Raw genomic sequence first — 18492 nt, forward strand, 5'->3', positions numbered from 1 at the left:
TTGGTCCAAACTGCGATAAAAGTTTTGCTTACGTCGCTAATGTTCCTCTCTTTTATCGTTACAGCGTTAATGCCGATGCCTCGAGACATATGCATGCGTACCGTGCGTGTTTGTTATCGTGTTTGGTATGTGGAAGGTGTTGCGAGAGCTGGTTTTGATATAGTACTTGCGGTAAGGTAAAATGGGAAATCATATAACACGTACCGGGAATGGCTCTCACAAGAAGACGGAATCCGCAACGGCGGGCACTGGAAACGCAACTCACGCGGCGAAAAGTGCCCCCGCCCCAAAAAGTGAGCCGGACCATTCTAGCTCTCAATTTTTCCCAATCGAAAGTCTGGCTAAGGTAAGTTTGTTCGATGTTTAGCCCAGATTATTTCATTGTTTACCAATGCCAAAAATTATCATTCAACACGTGGAATGTTCTTTGGAAAAAATATTGCTTTAATTACAGCACTATTTTTTCCAAAGAACATTCCACGTGCTGAATGATACAGATGAACAAATACAGACACTATTGTTAAACATCCTACAATTAGCTTCTACAGCTGTTTGAAAAATAGCAAAACAAACGTTTTCTATTTGGTTTTTTTAGGAATTTGTTTTTTACATTAATATGTTATTTATGTCCAATTTTGATACAGAGAAAAATTTTTTAAACTTTCCTTGTAGCACTAGCGGATCCTGATGTCGATAATGCAAGGGTTTCGACTTGCTTTAATGCATTTTTTACCAAGATTTTTGAAACGGATCCAGCAAAATTGATTTTTTTTAACTTGAAGGAGGGGGGGTTAACCCCCCTCCCCTCAGGATCTGCCAGTGCCTTGTAGTATGCTTTTATAACTTTTTTTTTTTACAAATAGAAATACAGAAGCAAATTATATCGCATAATATATCTTCTAAATTTTATATCTAATTATTTAATGCTAACATACAAATGTTTTATTTTGTAGACATTATCACATCTTGCCCAGCAAGAAGAACATGTTAATGGCATCACCAAATCTGTTTTCGAGAAATACTTATTTCCCACTCATCCTGAACTGAGCGAAAAACTTTTTACTTACTTACACTATAATGCCCACGCTACAACAGAATATATAAGTACAACTGCTTTCAAGCAGCAAGCTGAAAAATTTTTAGCAGTTATGAATGATCAAGCTATACTGGAGAATTATATCAAGATGTATTCCGATATAAAAGATAGTGGCAATGTTACACCGGAAACACTAACGGCATTATTGATGTGTTGTTATCAGCTAGCAATGGAAAACAATAGCACCAGCTCGTGCCTTTTCTCGCAGCAAATAATAAATGCCGTTGTTGTTTCATGTGTTAGTAAATTTGTATGAATAATTTACGTTATACAAGTGCAATTGTAACGTTTGTAAATATTTTACAGTTTCACGGTAAGACTAGCTTGTCCACAAGCTACGTGAGCAACTGGATTGGACAGCATTGTCCGCGTATGGTACAAGGTCTGCAGCGATACGTAGTGCATGTGCTGACAACCGCTTATCGCAATGGTAAAGCGCTTCTGTCGAAAGAGCAACCGCAACCCCTCGTCGAAATAATGACACCCGTGTTAGAAAAGTCGGATTTAGAGTTTCCTCAAGCAAATTTATTACCGATGAGCTATGTCTGGTTGTTGTCGTGCACATTATCACAATGCTATCTCCAGGTATGTTGTCATAGAGTACACAATACGTATAATCGACAGTTGTACTATTATGTCCTGCGTGTAGAGAACTTTGCGTAGAGATTAATTATTGCCCATCTAAATTTACTATTGTACACATAATTTGGATTTGCGTATCTATGTGCGTGGTGTGTATGTGTAGACCAACGATTCACCGAAGGACATAACTCACGCTTTGATAGCAAGAAGAACGGGCAGTATTTGTCCAAGGCATTGGACGTTACTGTACAGTAGCGGAGAGCACGGAACCGGGGCTAATCGCTTCCTTCACCATGTGTTAGGTTACAGAGGTCCCACTCTGCTAATCATAAGAGCCGCTAGTGTAGAGAGAGACGGGGAATGTCCGACGTATTGCGTGTGTTCGGCCGTCGAGTGGCGAGAGAGTCATCTCTATTGTGGCGACGAAGACTCGATGGGCATTCAACTGATTCCGTCCTTTAAAGTCATAGAGAAAGGTCCGAAGATACTGTATCTGAACACGACTATCAGGGGCTACCCGCACGGTCTGCGGCTCGGTAGCGATCCGCGTTCGCCGCTTATCAGTATCGACGAGTCATTCCACTCGGTGTCCATCGCTGGTGCGCCGTATCGTATCGCCAGCCTGGAAGTGTGGGGCTGCGGCGACACAAAGCTGAGGTGAGCTTTTAAAATGAAACTTTTCATACATATGTAAGATGTAAAAAATTTTAACATACTCTTTTTTTGGGGGGGTTTTTTTTTGTAGGGAAAAGCAATTGGAAATTAAAAAGTGGCAGGTAAAGGAAGCGGAGAAACAGAGAGTCGTCAAATTAAGTACCAGTGATTGGTTGGATCATCCCGATCGTTACTTATTAGAACTGGCTGGTAGGGCGTCTTACAACGAATCTAATAAATAGGACCGTAAACTATTAGGAGGAAGGAACGTGTGTGCCTAAGTAACTGCTCATTATTTTATTTTGTACATATGTATATAGAGCATCAGAGAGATATTGTCATCGGAATTTCTGTACTTATATGTCGTACGTTGAAGAGCGTGCGCATTCAATGTGATTTTATGTGACTTATGTGAAATACAGGGACTTATGCTTGATGTACTTAAGCGCAAGTGCCAAACTTTGTATAAAATTAGTTATTCTTCTATTTTAAATACTTCCTCATGTTACAGTTATAATAGCAAAATGATATTTTATTCTAAATTCATAAATTATAACAATAGAAAATTGCCATTTCAAGAGCTGCATTTTTATCAGATTTTTGCAACAAATTTTGTAAAAATCTGATAAAAATGCAATTTTAATTTATTTATCGCTAATAATACTGTTAATTTTACAAACAAGACTTCTCCAATTGAAATCTTCTTCGCCGTCGTGTAAATTGATCACATTCTTTTCGCCAATGACGTCAAACAATCTTTTAAATGGCGTGTATCCCGTTAAAGTAACTTTGTCAGCAATTACGATTAACTTGTGCCTCGCGCGAGTGATGGCCACTGTCAAGCGCCGTTGGTCGACCAATATCTCGAATTCTTTCTTCGCATTACTTTCAACACTCTTCGCGCACGAGTACAGTATAATATCCTTATCGCGGCCTTGATACTGGTCGACGGTGTTCACTTCCACTTCTTTGTTTATGATCTTCTTCAATAAATTTATATGAGCATTGTAAGGTGCGATGATTCCTATATTTCTCGCGTACACGCCTGCTTCAATGAGTACTTGAACAAGACGGAAAGTGACGGCAGCTTCCCAAACATTAGAGTACACTTGATCCGACGTGATGTTCTCGTTAGCAGATTCGACACTCAACTTGCACGTGTGACCGGTGTCGAGTAGAATCACCGAATCGTCCGGATTTCGAGACAACACTCTTCCTATCCACCTCTCGCAGGAGGAGAGAACCTGCTCCATGTTCGAACCGGTCAAAGTCGCGTTTTCCACCTTCTTACTGCCGGATATCAGCTTGCCGTGGTACGTCACGTCATTAGCCAGCCTCATAATTCTGCCGTTCATTCTGTACTGCTCCGATAAATTAATTGTGTTGTTGTCGCTGTCCAGTCTGATGAATAGCGATTTATCCGCGCCAAGTCTCGCGGCCGTCTTGTTCCTGACGACGGGCGGCAGTTGATCCGGGTCTCCAACGAGGACGAACTTGCGCGCGCTGTACAGCGGTCGCAGCACGGTGGGTTGCATGATCTGCGCGCTTTCGTCCACCACGCACACGTCGAAGCTGCGTCTTCGGATAAGGGCGTGATACGCGCCGTAGCACGTTGCGCCGACCACGCGCTTGCTGTTGTAGAGCGCCTCCAGGCTCTCCGGGGAGTCGCAGCTCGCGATCGCATACGCCTCGCTCTTGCACGTCAGCAGCGGATGAATCTGCTTCTTCGACCCGAGACGCAGGAAGTCGATGTTCCGCTCGAGCAGCTTCAGCAGAACGTTGTCCACCGCGCTGTTCGTGTGCGCGGTGATCAGCACGCTGGAGCCCAGCTCCAGCAGCAGCTCTATCAGAGCCACCAGTGTTCGCGTCTTTCCCGTGCCCGGCATGCCCTTTATCAGAACGTACTCCTTGGCGGCTACGGCCTTCAGCACGGCTCTCTGTTGATTCTCGTTGAGATCGCGTATTATTTCAGCGCTGGCCGACACGACCGAGCGCGGCAGCTTCTTCACAAATGTGGCCGGTTTCTTGTCGATGACGATACGTCGGAGCCTAACGACGGCCTCGTCGTTGCTCAACAAACCGGCCACGTTCGCGTAATTGTACGTAGCCAGACTGACGAAGGAATATTTGTCGATGTGAAACGTAGAGTTTGCATTTTGTTGCGTAATATCCTTTTCCAGGAGGACCGTTACAACGTCATGCGAAATGCAAACTACAGACCCGGCGGCTATGTTGATCCGTGAATCCGTGCTAATCATGATAAAATCACCCTCGCTGAACGTGTTCCCGAGCGCGAGTCCCTTCTCGACAGTCTCTCCCTTGATATCGACGCGTGCAAACGCATGCTGATATCTGTCGTCTTGCTCCACGACTTGACCCACGACTTTTACATGGCAGATGCATGTTCCTTTTGCCTCCCTCTTCTCGGGACACGTCGTCCATATGCTGCTCAAACTGTTGTTACTGTTCTCGGAACTCTCCTCCAGTTGCAACAGCGCGATCCACGTCATAACGTAATCCAAGTGATTGGACTGGAAATTGTCGAGTAGCTCTTTGATCGGTACTGTCAGCGGATGCGTCGGCGACAGGTTTGCGTTTGGATCCCTCGCCAAATACGCGCAGCATAGGTTTTGATAGGAACACTTGGCGCACGCAACGTGATGATATATCGGCTCCGGCAGTTCCATCATTTTCAAATCCGACGGCGAGTCTACGTTCTGGTCTTCGAGCTTCTGGGTCATGTAATGCGCCAACGTGTTTCGCAGTAGCATCAAGTCTCTCTTCTCGTGATGACTGCTTCTGATTTCCTGCATCGAGTTCTCCTTCAAATACAACAGGAGACCGGTGTCGATGTCTTGATCTCTGAAGCCCATCATCATGAGATAAAGTATAACTTGACCTCTGTGTTGAAGTGAGTAAGAGGCACGTCCAGTTTTTACTTCTAGAGGCATAATCTTTCTCCTCGAATGAATCTTTACCTCCGCCGTCACATCTATCCTTCCTTTTATACCTAACTCTGGTATGAAAACGCTTTCTTCAATATCCTGAATCTTACAGATGTTTCCTTCAAAGTTGTCTCTCAAGTTGCTTATATGCTTTTGTTTCTCTCCCTTGATATAATGCTGAATAAATTCGATTATTCTTCGCGCGTACTCCATCATGCGTTTCCGACAATCCGTAAGCGACATTTCCGACGCGTAAAGGTAGTCTATCGTGTCTTTGGATTGTAATATATCGTCCAATAACTTGATCACGTCGGACAGCGTGTAAACGTTCTCTCGCAGTGCCTTTTGCAACCACTGATGGACCAAAGATCCTATAGTCATTGTGGAAAAATCACCGTTCAAATTTGGTAGCGATTCTATTTTCCTGAATTTCTCAGCGAACACAGCTTGTCTGTTGCAAAAGGTACTACTTGCTATGGTCGTGCCTGATATTAACACATCAGGCTGCGTGACAAGACAACCATTGTTGTTGTCGATAAACCATTGCTGCGAATCCTTCTTAGCTTGTACCATGACAATATCGTCAAGTTTCACGTGCACATCTCTCCAAAATTCTGAACATGTGACAGTATCAATAGATTTAGATTCGACATGCTGTACTGTTAAAATAGTAACTTTCGGTTCATGTTTCACATTAATAATCTTGCACCTTTGTAATGTGGTAAAATCAATGGATACATGCCATTCTTCACTGAAAAAATCATCAAAATCATTTCCATTCACTGTTATAGAATCTTCCGAAGTTTCCTTTTTTGCATCAAGTAATTTAATTTTTTTGGGATCATACATTTCTGAAGAAGTTGATTTTAAGGCAACAGTATTTAAATCTTGTGATTCTTTAAGAACATGACCACTGCTTGCGATATCTGAAACTTGGGTATTTCCAATGCTGGCAGAATTTGATAAAACAGTTGTATTCTTATCTATTTTTACTCTTATTGCATTTATTTTTTCTTTATTAATTTTTTGGGGCAGTGTTTCAGTGTGTGTCGCTTTATTTTCTTCAACGTTATTACATGCCTCGTCTAAATCATTTGTTATCGATAATACTGAATCTTTATATGATTTGATATTTCTTGTCTTTGCAACACTATGTTCTTCCAATATATCAATATTCTCACTGCGTTTTCTCTTAATACTATGCGATTCTTTTTCAAATGAATCATTGTTTTGTTTTCTTTTCTTATCTCCTGAGGCTTGAAATAAGGAGTTATCAGGAGTAGATACAACTTTATCTTTGTGATCATCATTCTTGGAAATTTTTGTAAAGAATGATGAGATTTTTGTCTGAGATCTTTTGACATTATCAGTGGAAGAAATCTGTAAACAAAGAGAGGCTTTATGAATTTTTTCTTTTATGCGATTTGATATTTTCTTATTTTTACAAAAAACACACTGCATGTATCAAACAAATTAGTTTTCTCATGTGTTTTCTATATGAATATAACTTAATATATTTCATTAATTTTGTCAACATACACACCGTTTATTATGTTATGTTAAAAATTCTTATATATTCAAAAAATCAGAAGTAAAATTTATATCCAAATAAAATGTCATTGTTTTAGAAAATAAGAAATTAATATAGACTCAACAGAAATAAACCTAACCAAACGGAAGCACTCGATTGCATTTATAAATTTGTATATTCTCTTTACCTTCTTTTGTGACAACTGACGTTTCTTCATATTTATGTGTTAAGTTTTCAAAGTATCCTTATATTATTTATGATTACTTTATTAAACTTGAATTAAAGCAAAATTTCAGATAACGCAATATTCCCGCGTAAATACACGCAAATTTTTTTTTTTTAACGTCACGTGTTAAGCACGTTTTACAAATGATCTAAATGCGTCTAGAAAATCCACGGAGGTGCCGCTGCCGAGCCAGATTTGTTTCCTAGGGATTCGACGAATGGAATAGGAACTTTTCACGTTTTCATTTCTAGGGAAAAATTACATGTTGATGCCCAAAGCAATTGCAGGAGAGACAAGGATCACAATAGTGTCCGTCCTTGTTATCCAGCGTTTCTTGGTTTCCCGCATAAAGGAATCAATTCGAACTCGAATCGTACGTTCTATTATCACTAAAACAAAATTTAGAATACAAGTTTCGCGAAAAAATACTTTTTTAAATTGATATAATTGCTTTATTAAAATCTGAAAAAAGAGAAACACGTCATTGTTTCATCATTCATAAAAGTAGAAATACAATAAAAATCGCATTGTATTATGTGATTTTATGTGCATAAGTAATTACTTGATAAGATAATAAAAAACGTAATATTGTAGTTATTTCACAAATCATCTGTAAAATTATCATGATAATCTTGTATCAATCACTTAGATGAAGATCCTTTGCCACCATGTGCGCAGTCACGTACATCATCTTGTTCTTCTTGCTCAAATACACATCGATCGCTCGTTGACGCATCTCTTGCCATTCATACAGATCTCGGAATATAGGCCGTACAAATTTCATGCGTCCTTGCTCGGTAGCAAAGTTCAAAGCGTCAGAAACCTTCAATTCCCATCGATTCTTGATGCACAAACGCAACCAAACAAATCTGCGAAATATACACATGCGTTACATTATTTAATCGCGAATCGACTGTGATCTTGTAAACAGAAATACGCGACGATTACCGTATTTCGGAATTCTTCACAAGGTCCAACTGATACGTGTTTGCCATCTGTTGCATCTTGTTCAGTGACAGAATCGTAGGCGATTTATGTAGCTCGGTTAAAAATGCTACCTTCTGACCGGGAAACAAATTCTCTATATCCGATATGACGAAAGGCGAAACGGTACTCTCGTCCCATTCAATCCATCGTCTCGCTAACTCGGTGCACGCGTTTGTCAAACTCTTGTCGTAATCAGGTATCACAGGTGGCATACCCGGTTTATAAAGCCACGTGTTCCAATCGACGGAATTCAGCAGCTAAAAATAAGATAGAAATTGTTTATAATATTAAAAATATTAACATTGAAATTCTTGTTTATTCGTATAAAAAAACGTTACCTCGACTTTATCAGAAAAATATTTATACAAGTAATTCTTCCAGGTATCAGTTTTTATGCTTTTGTATTTGTACGTATCCAAATAAGATTTCAAAAATGGTTCAAATACTTCTGGCCCGCCTAGAAGTTGCTCCAGATAAAATAGGAAAGTATGTCCTTTTTCATAAGGCACGAGGGAAAATGCGTCATCCGGATCGACATTATTCAAATTCGGTACTAAATTCGTCAGTTGATTGGTTTCACCGAGAGTTTTAATCTGTAATAATACAATTTTAAAAAATAATGCAGAACGCAATAATATTATGTTATACATATTCTCACATATTTAGTTATTCATATTTCTTTATTTCATTCAATTAATTCGTTGCTTACCGCTTCTCTTAGACCTTGAAGGCCATGCAATGCTTCAAAATGTCTCATTTTTTCACCAGACATTCTGGAGTTAATCTTTCTCTCAACAAACATGGTAAAACCTTCGTTCAACCAGAAATGTTCAAAGTTTGCGTTTGTAACTAAATTTCCTGTCCAGCTGTGTGAGATTTCGTGGGCAATGACAGTAGCCAAAGAACGATCTCCAGCAAGTACAGTCGGCGTTACAAATGTCAAACAAGGATTTTCCATGCCACCAAATGGAAAACTTGGCGGAAGCACTAATATATCATACATGCCTGCAAAAATATTATTTTAAATATAATAAAAAGATTAAGAAAAGAATTGATAATTTATAAAGAAAATTTATATAAACAGTTTTAATAAACAGTTCAGTACTTTACCCCAAACATAAGGACCGCATAATTGTTCTGCAGTTTGCAACATCGTTTCAGTTTCTCCAAATTCATACGCACTTTGATCAATAAATTCTTTCTCAGCCCATACTTTGCTTCTTGGGCCAACTGGTTTTGATACTAGTGCACCCACAGCAATGGCCACTAGATAAGATGGTATTGGTATTGATTGACGGAACTCATATATTTTTTTATCTGACTCCTCCAACTGTCTATCCAAAAGTGCAGACATTACAACTGTAAGTTCTTTTGATACAGAAATCTAAAAGATATAGAATATATGTATTAACAAAAATTAAATACTTATAAATATTAATCATGTATAAATTCTTACCTTAGCAGAGTATGTAGACTTGACAGATGGTGTATCCTGACAGGGAAACATAGATCTAGCATGTATAGCCTAAAACATATTTTTTGAATTTGACAATCCACATTAAAATATAAGTTATTAAGATCATATTATTTATATTTTACCTCACATTGAGAAAACAGGTAAGGATGTACACCACCTGCAGTTTGTTCAGCTGTTAGCCATTGCAGTGCAGTTGAATCTGGAGATGTTTTATATTCAATCTCAATTTTACATCTGTAAAAGATACATCAAATACTTGTATTGATCATTTTTAACGCCACGTCTCAGTTTATCTAAAAATATTTTATACTCACTTATTATCTCCAACAGCCGGTGGCAACTGAATGACAAATTTACTTCCAAATTCAACATTAAGTCCAATAGTATATTGTAAATTAGATCCATCAATAGCATTTGTGGTACTTGATATAATAAGTTTGCGATGATCTAAAATCTAATTTTTGAATACATATTAATGATAAAAATTTGTGTTTCTAGGTAAATAAATAACTTTTCTTACTAATTCAGTTGCTGAAGGCAGTTTCCTTTCTACATCTAATATTGCTTTGCCTTCAAGAACTTTTTGATTAAAATCAACGGTTAATTCTAGATGAGTATGAGTTACAAATGCAACATCTGTAATAATTAAAGAATTATAAAAATCAAATACTATATTGATCAAATATTAATTTCATACAGAATTTTTTTTATACAATTAATAAGTAAAAATCTCAATTTTTGACAACTTTTATACATTGAAAAAAGTGCCATAAAATGATATAAATTGCTAAAAATCATAGAATAAAAGCTTAACTTAGAAAAATATAATTTATCAAGCAATTTTTAAATAATGCAATATTTTCTTTATTAATTTATTCATAACATATCAACAGACTTAACAGATGGCTTTTTCTCATTTTCTCTTTTTCAATAAAAATGCAGAAAATTACCTTAGAATGTTTAATATTATGTGGATAATAATTAAAATACCTGGTCTTGCATAAGAACTTGGATCTCCAGGACTCAAGGCCATCTTAGTAGTGTTTTGTTCACTTTCACGAATAAATTGTAACTATTGACGTCTAACGTCCAAACCGGTCTTTTATAGAGATAAATATGATATGATATCTTTCCCTTTTCCTATTTTTATAGATGTTTATTTTGTTGCAGTATGCCACTTTTTTCCTTTTTCTACCTAATTTTTTCCGCTAAGATATCAATTAATGTGAAGTGTCCAGAAGTGCTAGATATCGCAAATATGATTAATTGGATGTGGAGGTGTTTTGTTCACTCTCACTTTAAATGTTGATTATTGATGTCTAACGTCTAAACCGGTCTTTTCTGGAGATAAATATGATATGATATCTTTTCCTTTTCCAATTTTTATAGATATTATTTTTTTTTTTTTGCGGTACGCCACTTTTTTCTTCTCTTTACTTTATTTTTTCCGTTAAGATATCATATCAATTAATGAGAAGTGCTCAGGAAGTGGAAGCGTTCGGCAAATCAAATTGATGCACGGTTGTAAGATTCGTTCGTTTTTTAGTCGCATCTTTTCTTCTGTTTATCTTGCTATTTCATTCTAGATACAGGGCATACAAAACAAGATAACAAAAAATAAAATGTAGAATGTAACTAAAATAAATAATACACTTGTTAAATAGAATTATTTTAATTAACTTATTGTCATATTCATAATTTGCTATAAATTAACGACACTGGTGAGATAAATTTTTATTATGTATGCATTAAAAATTGCATAATATTTTTATACAATATTCATACAAGCTACAGCATCTGTTTATTTTAGGAAGTTGCACTTGCAGTGCTAAAATAAAATATATAAAATAACAAGTATAATCGATAAGTGGAAGCTAAACGCAACTGAAAACAAGCAATTTCTAAAGAACCAATCAAACTGTTCTTTTTCAAAAAGAACTATATAACAAAAGGTGATTAGCCGTTTATGCTAGTAAAAATTATGCAATTACGAATCACGTCAGTGGATTGTATAGAAAATGGAAACTGGACCTACGGCAAAAATATATGCTTTTCAGAACACACGTAGCATGCGTTTCTATATAAATTAGGCTCTTTCTAACCTTGTGACATACCTGTCTTTTTCGAGGAAGAATATTGGTAATATAATAATTTAAAATATATTTGGAAGTACCACAGCTATGCCGCGAGAATCTATTTTGCCTTTATCTCTAAATAATTAGAATAATCGTTTTTATCACAAATATATCGCACCATGTGTCAAACCAAGGAGTCGTCAGACATCGCGTGTATATGCGGTCTCCGTGATGTCCTATTAAATTGTATTTGCCACACTGCACTTTATTTTTTGACATTTACTATAAAATTTGTGATGTTTTTTGCAATTTTGCTTATATTTCCATACTTTACATATTGCAGACTTGAATATTTTTATAATATATTTATGAATTTTATTAATTGCAAATTAATGAGTAATTTTGAGAAATAATTAGTAAAGGCTTTTTTAAATATTTTATTTATTTATTGCAGAGCATCTGACATCATGAGTCGTTTCTTTGCGACTGGCTCAGATTCTGAGTCTGATAGCGCATCTGAGGAGGAGCAAATACAAAGGGCGCCAACAACAGCTTTTACTGTAAGTATTACAACCTAATTACATTTTTTAGCTGCATTCTTATTTGTAAATTACCTTATCTTATTATTAAAATAATGTGAAATATTTTTTTAGTTCAGTGATGACGAGGAAGAAACAAAGCGTGTTGTACGCTCCACAAAAGAGAAAAGATATGAGGAGATTGCCAATCTTATAAAACTTATCAGGAATTATAAGAAAATTAAGGATATGAGTAGCATGCTGACGAGTAAGTAACTTTAGTTTTGCTTGTAAAGCTTCTTTGGTTGCATAATTGAAGTGTTAAATTAATAAATATGAAGTGTGAACATTATTAATCTATATATATTTGTTCACAAGTCTATGTTAAATAAATTTTTCTTTACAAGTGTTTATTTATAATTTTAGGTTTTGAGGATTTGATGCGAGCTTATCAAAAAGCTTTGCCAGTAATCACTAAGGAGGAACTTGGACAAACTCCACGATTTTATGTTAGGTGTTTAGTGGAAATGGAAGATTTTATTAACGAAGTATGGGAAGATCGTGATGGACGCAAGAATATGTCTAAGAATAATTCCAAATCACTTTCAACATTACGTCAAAAATTACGTAAATATAATAAGGATTTTGAAGAGGACATAGGCAAATTCAGGGAGAACCCTGATCAAGATGATGATGATGAAGAAGAAAAAGGTTTGATATATTTATCAGAAATGTAAATCTAAATTTGGAATTTTTCAATATAAAAAAATGTGATTTTTATTGTTACAGCTGAGGAAGTTATAGAGTCTGAGGAAGAAGAAGACAGCGCTGTGGCTTTTAAAAAGGCAGGATCAGAAGCTAGTGAACCTGATGTTGCAAAGTTCAAGGTCTTTTATAACACTAAGACTTATCGATAGCATAAGCTGCCTTGAATAACTTTTTATTGATTTCTTGCATGTCACATTGCAGAAAGGTGCAACTGATGGCGAGGAGGGCAGCGAAAGCGAGCAATCTGATTGGGGCAGTGATTCGGACAGCGAGAGCACAAGTAGCGACGATGAAGGCCAATATCAAAATATTCGTGAACGTTTCATCAAAAAGTACGATCCTTTAATTTATAATAAAATCTAATAAAAAAAGTAATTTTAATGAAATATGTCATAATATGATGAGTCTTTTTATAGGGCTTTAGCCCAGGAAGGGGGGGACGATGAGGATAAAGCGAAGAGGAAGGAACAGCGTAAGGAACGCAAAGAGAAGGAGCGAAAGAAGAAGCGCGACGAAGACGATGGCGAAGGAGAATGGGAAACTGTGAAGGGTGGCGTGGCTATTCCTTCCGAGAAGCCGAAGATGTTTGCCAAGGACGCAGAGATCAACATCACTGCGGTGCTGAAGAAACTTTCTGAGATAATTGCAGCTCGCGGTAAAAAACGTACAGACAGACGAGAGCAAATCGAGCTCCTGCACGAGTTGCAATCGATAGCTGACGCACACACTCTCGGCCCGGCTGTGACTGTGAAAATTAAGTTTTCTATCGTGTCTTCCATATTCGATTACAATCCGAAGGTTTCCGACGCCATGAAGCCTGAATATTGGTCCAAGTACGTATATTTAAGATCGACATAAATATATTTATCTGAAATAATCGTAAATGTGTTGCGTTATACATAATTTTCTTATTTATAATATGATAAATAAATATTAAAGATAAATATTTCTTTATAGAATATTAGAGCGCATTACCGAGATGCTCGACATGCTGTTGAACAACACAGATATGGTGATCGCGGAAACGATCGCGGAAGACATGGAGGAGTTCGAAACGGCGCCGTTCAAAATACATGGCTGCGTGTTAACGTTAGTGGAGCGTCTCGATGAAGAATTTATAAAATTGCTAAAGGAATGCGATCCGCACAGCAACGAATACGTAGAAAGGTAATGTTCTTTAAAAAGTTAAAATTATATGCAACTTATGACCGTTACTTCTCGTCGTACAACAAAATATTTGCTTGTTACAGATTGAAGGATGAGAAACAAGTCGCTGCCATAATAGATAAGGTACAAGAGTATTTGGAGAGGCAAGGAACTGTGTCCGAACTTTGTCGCGTGTACCTGCGCAAAATCGAGCATTTGTATTACAAATTCGATCCAAATGTTCTGAAGCAAAAAGAGGTGAGTTTTCATAAAAGATATATATTTGTAAAAAAATCCTTCTGTTTTATCATATTACCGAAATTATCGAATACACCAGGGCGAGCTGGGAAAAGAGGCAATCACATCCGTACAAGTCATGGAAAAGCTCTGCAAATACGTTTATGCTCACGACAACACTGATCGATTGAGAACTCGCGCGATTCTGTCGCACATTTATCACCACGCACTTCACGATAATTGGTTCCAAGCCCGTGACTTGATTCTAATGTCGCATCTCCAGGAAACCATTCAGCATTCTGATCCAGCTACACAGGTTTCGAATTTGTACATTTATCTATTGTCATTTTAATAGAAGACACAAAATTAACTTGTTGTATTTTTCAGATTTTATACAATCGTACGATCGCTCATCTAGGACTATGCGCATTCCGTCATGCAAATATTAAAGATGCCCACAACTGCTTAGTCGATTTAATGGTGACAGGCAAAGTAAAGGAACTTTTGGCGCAAGGTCTGCTTCCTCAACGACAGCACGAGCGCAGCAAAGAACAGGAGAAGATTGAAAAGCAAAGGCAAATGCCTTTCCACATGCACATCAATCTGGAACTCCTTGAATGCGTATATCTCGTCTCAGCAATGCTTATCGAGATTCCATACATGGCTGGTACGTTTTTCAATTTAATATTGCATTTTTACTGTGATTATTAATTTAATATTATTTTTTACACAAAATATATTTTGATGATTATCGCGAGACAATTATTTCAACTAATTTTAATCCATTATTTTATTAATTGAAACACTATGAGCCTGGTTTGCTAATTTTATTAATTATTCCAGTGCTTATTTCACATGATAAATTATTCAATTATAGCGCACGAGTTTGACGCAAGGCGAAGGATGATTTCGAAGACGTTCTATCAGCAGTTGCGATCCAGCGAGCGTCAATCGTTAGTGGGACCACCGGAATCCATGAGGGAGCATGTCGTTGCTGCTGCCAAAGCAATGCGCAATGGAAATTGGTCTGCTTGCAACAATTTCATTATCAATGAAAAGATGAACGCAAAGGTGTGTTTGCGATGTACATTCCTTCGCAAACATAATCTCAAGAATAGATAGTAACAATTATTTTTTCTCAACAGGTCTGGGATCTCTTCTATCAGGCGGACAAAGTACGAGCTATGCTAACGCGATTAATTAAGGAGGAAGCGTTGCGGACTTATTTATTCACGTACTCGCATGTCTACGATTCGATCTCCATGCCAAAACTCGCTGACATGTTCCAGTTAAAGCGACCTGTGGTCCACTCTATTATCAGCAAAATGATTATTAACGAAGAACTTATGGTATTGCACAGATATATCATTTCGATGTTACACAATGAAATTCTATATCCTGTAACTGACGTGTTTTTTCCCCCCGTTCATCTATTTAGGCATCCTTGGACGATCCGACAGGAACCGTCGTCATGCATCGCAGCGAACCGAGCCGCCTTCAATCCTTAGCCCTGCAACTCACCGATAAAGTAAACAACTTTGTTGATTCGAACGAACGTATCTTCGAGATGAAGCAAGGTAAGCAAGCTGCAAGAGTTTTCTGAGAAAATGTATATTTCTTTATTTGTTTGAATCACATTTTTATGTAGCTTGGTATATTTATTGCAATACGTTATGCAAATGTGCACAGCCGTCCAATGTATAATAAATACGAATTTTCGTGCAGGTAATTTCTTCTCGAGGGGAAACCAAGGCAACTTCCGCGACCGTCAGAATTACAATCGCCAGGGACAGGATTGGGGTCGGCAAAGGCGCGATCGCGACCGCGATCGTAATCGGGAGGAGAATCGAAATTATTAAATGGTTAACAGTGTCAAATTTAAAACTTTTTCGGGTGTTGAAACGTGATTATTGTAACGTTTCAAACTCATAAATAATACCGATAACAACATTATACACAAACGATCGTGTTGTTGTTAATACGTTGCAGAATGATTCGCGCACTTGTCACACATGCAAAAGAATATTATAACATCTTACCTATTTATTATACGGCAAAGATATTTTACATTCCTGATGATGAAACGCCACGAGAGTCTTCATATTTCTTGTATCCTCTGAATGAGTTTATTGCCTGTTAGAATAGTGTCGGATGCGAGAACGAGACGTATCCCCATAGACTTCTCTATGAGCCGGCACGCCGCTATCTCCGCACAGGTGATGCCGCCTATCACACAAATTACGACCATTTTCGGCGATAACGCGCCCCGGTGGCCGCTTACGGCGCAGTTCGATAAATTCATCAAGTCTTCGAAGCTGCGAGGATCCTTCTCTTGATTCGATACGATGTTTAATATTTGCGCCTGCAATATATTAATTGACATTTTATTAATATCGTGAAATAAAACACCGCATTGAAACAGAAAATTGGACACAAACTATAGCGGGTGTGTAAGCGTTGTTGAACACGTAACTAGGACAGGTACGACCGTTCTGATCGGATCGTTTGGAGTAGCCGGGTAACATCTTTAATTTCTGCGCATTGCTGCTCCACTCGCTGCTCCAGTTCGGTAGCTTGTGTAAAATATTTTCAGCTCGATGCTTTAACAGGCCAGTAGTGTGCAGCTTGTAAAACAGCGGAATGTGCTGATAACCGTGAGTATGAAGATGTAGCTTCTGGATGTTCTGGAGCTCGCTCTGCGTAATGCCATCGGTGGTGATGGATAAAAGGCACAGGAGACGCAAACATCGTAATGCATGCTCATCTACGAGAAAGTATTTCATGTTATAAACCATAATATCTTAGATAAAATTTTGAATTTTGATCATATTAATCGATTCAATATAATTTAATTCGGGAATATTATTAATTTCGATGCTAAAAGATATACCTATGTTTCTCTCGATGTAGCTCAAGCATTCTTTTCTGTCCTTGCAGTCAAGCATCAGTTTCTCGATCGCCTGCAAGGCCTGAAACTCAGAACCTAAAGTATCCGCGATCGTCTGGCACGCAGATATATGAAACGCTAATTGTTGTGTCCTTTTTCCGGTTTTTTGTAATCTCGTCGACACGTATCTCTCCATCTCAGCTAACTTCATGGTCTGTACAGCCTCCTGTTCAGCTAATGTTAACCGGTATTAAGAAGATTTTCAAGAAAACAATCTGTAACGACTCGGAAGAAAAAGATAGAGTACATTTAAGCGACTTAGCCTTTCCGTGGAGAATCGGGAAAACGTCACTGCAAGGTATATCTCTCACTTCTCCGTAAATTTGATCCTTATTTGGATCCAACTTGGTCTGCGACTTTCCCAACACCGCCGTACCGACGTTTACCTCCACAATTTCATTCAACAAGCTCGCGTATGTTACAGGTGTAAGAAGAGTCGTGGTCAGATCAAAACTTCTGTCCATTATGATCAGAGCGCCAATCTCATTCTGCAGACTAGATGACCCCAGACATTCCTCCATTGATTCCATCAGTTTGCCCACTTGCTGACTGTGTTTGCCCAAGAAAAGTGAGAACCTCGGCGAGCCGAGCACTAATTGCAACGACCACAAGTTACGCGCTATTGCTCGCAGAAGACTAGTGTCTTTGTGATAGTAGAGATCAATAAACATTGGATTTTCCAAGGATAAAACGTTCCCATCCAGTTTTACGAATTCTACAGAGAGCGTGTGCAGCGTAACCAGTCCAGATAAACCTAAAAAAACAATTCCATATATTATAGTGAAGATAGAACAGATATTGTTGTCATCGGTACATTTTGCTGACCTTCCTCTTCGACTAGATTGTGCAGCACAGCTGGAACAAATGGCGTAACCAGCAAATGATGACACACTTCAACATGAGGCCTATTAGTATGCGATATTTCAGACTGTATTTGGTCCAGAGCTCTCTTGCATGCGATTAAATTATTAGATACTAAGAATATACGTTGACTATTCGACGATTTCAGTCCTTCTTCCATTTTATAGATCTTGTCCACTCCATATCGCCTAAATAAAGTGATGTCATCCTTCAATAATAAGATTAATATGCGGTTATGTGTGCAAAACAACACTCACTTCAGTACAGTCACTCCTACAAAACTGTCCAGTACTTTCATGAGCTTTGCTTCTATTATCAGATCCTTTGCACCTGGAATGGTGTCCAATATCTCCACAAGCTTTCGCTGACTTATTTGCTGTAGCACATTCAATTTATCATCCAACGTGATATCCATTTTGCTTTTTATTATTTGTAATAAATT

General features: G+C 37.8%; 5 protein-coding genes across 6 annotated transcripts; 2 read left to right on the plus strand and 3 right to left on the minus strand.

Moving 5' to 3' along the window:
• The first annotated feature begins 58 nt into the window (after positions 1 to 58).
• On the plus strand, positions 59 to 2803 carry LOC105674592 (uncharacterized). Its single transcript, XM_012371031.2, has 5 exons — positions 59 to 346; positions 954 to 1334; positions 1403 to 1681; positions 1842 to 2335; positions 2424 to 2803. Exons 1-5 carry the CDS (start codon positions 182 to 184, stop codon positions 2572 to 2574), a joined length of 1470 nt encoding a protein of 489 aa, XP_012226454.1. The 5' UTR covers positions 59 to 181; the 3' UTR covers positions 2575 to 2803.
• Positions 2605 to 6978, minus strand: Dna2 (DNA replication helicase/nuclease 2). The gene has a single exon (XM_012371028.2). It carries the CDS (start codon positions 6736 to 6738, stop codon positions 2977 to 2979), a length of 3762 nt encoding a protein of 1253 aa, XP_012226451.2. The 5' UTR covers positions 6739 to 6978; the 3' UTR covers positions 2605 to 2976.
• Positions 6979 to 7472: 494 nt separating this feature from the next.
• LOC105674591 (leukotriene A-4 hydrolase) lies at positions 7473 to 11449 on the minus strand. Its single transcript, XM_067353757.1, has 10 exons — positions 10489 to 11449; positions 10019 to 10134; positions 9813 to 9952; positions 9621 to 9732; positions 9478 to 9546; positions 9132 to 9405; positions 8731 to 9026; positions 8360 to 8614; positions 7983 to 8278; positions 7473 to 7903 (listed from the first exon to the last, which is right to left on the minus strand). Exons 1-10 carry the CDS (start codon positions 10529 to 10531, stop codon positions 7672 to 7674), a joined length of 1833 nt encoding a protein of 610 aa, XP_067209858.1. The 5' UTR covers positions 10532 to 11449; the 3' UTR covers positions 7473 to 7671.
• A 63-nt stretch (positions 11450 to 11512) lies between these two features.
• On the plus strand, positions 11513 to 16203 carry eIF3c (eukaryotic translation initiation factor 3 subunit c). Of its 2 annotated transcripts, none has more exons than XM_012370992.2 (15): positions 11513 to 11637; positions 12028 to 12133; positions 12227 to 12359; positions 12518 to 12802; positions 12881 to 12978; positions 13061 to 13191; positions 13276 to 13692; positions 13817 to 14026; positions 14110 to 14263; positions 14343 to 14558; positions 14630 to 14909; positions 15120 to 15313; positions 15388 to 15591; positions 15681 to 15819; positions 15968 to 16203. In XM_012370992.2, exons 2-15 carry the CDS (start codon positions 12041 to 12043, stop codon positions 16099 to 16101), a joined length of 2688 nt encoding a protein of 895 aa, XP_012226415.1. In that variant the 5' UTR covers positions 11513 to 11637; positions 12028 to 12040; the 3' UTR covers positions 16102 to 16203. The 2 variants fall into 2 exon arrangements, with proteins under 2 accessions (XP_012226415.1, XP_067209790.1); XM_067353689.1 differs by lacking the exon at positions 11513 to 11637 and adding an exon at positions 11800 to 11819.
• Positions 15838 to 18465, minus strand: Vps33B (vacuolar protein sorting 33B). Its single transcript, XM_012370993.2, has 6 exons — positions 18308 to 18465; positions 18015 to 18238; positions 17437 to 17943; positions 17133 to 17363; positions 16681 to 17006; positions 15838 to 16604 (listed from the first exon to the last, which is right to left on the minus strand). The coding sequence occupies exons 1-6, from the start codon at positions 18463 to 18465 to the stop codon at positions 16341 to 16343; spliced, it is 1710 nt and encodes a 569-aa protein (XP_012226416.1). The 3' UTR covers positions 15838 to 16340.
• Between the last annotated feature and the right edge of the window lie 27 nt (positions 18466 to 18492).

The sequence above is a fragment of the Linepithema humile genome, chromosome 1 (assembly GCF_040581485.1).
Source record: "Linepithema humile isolate Giens D197 chromosome 1, Lhum_UNIL_v1.0, whole genome shotgun sequence".
Classification (NCBI taxonomy): Eukaryota; Metazoa; Arthropoda; class Insecta; order Hymenoptera; family Formicidae; genus Linepithema; species Linepithema humile.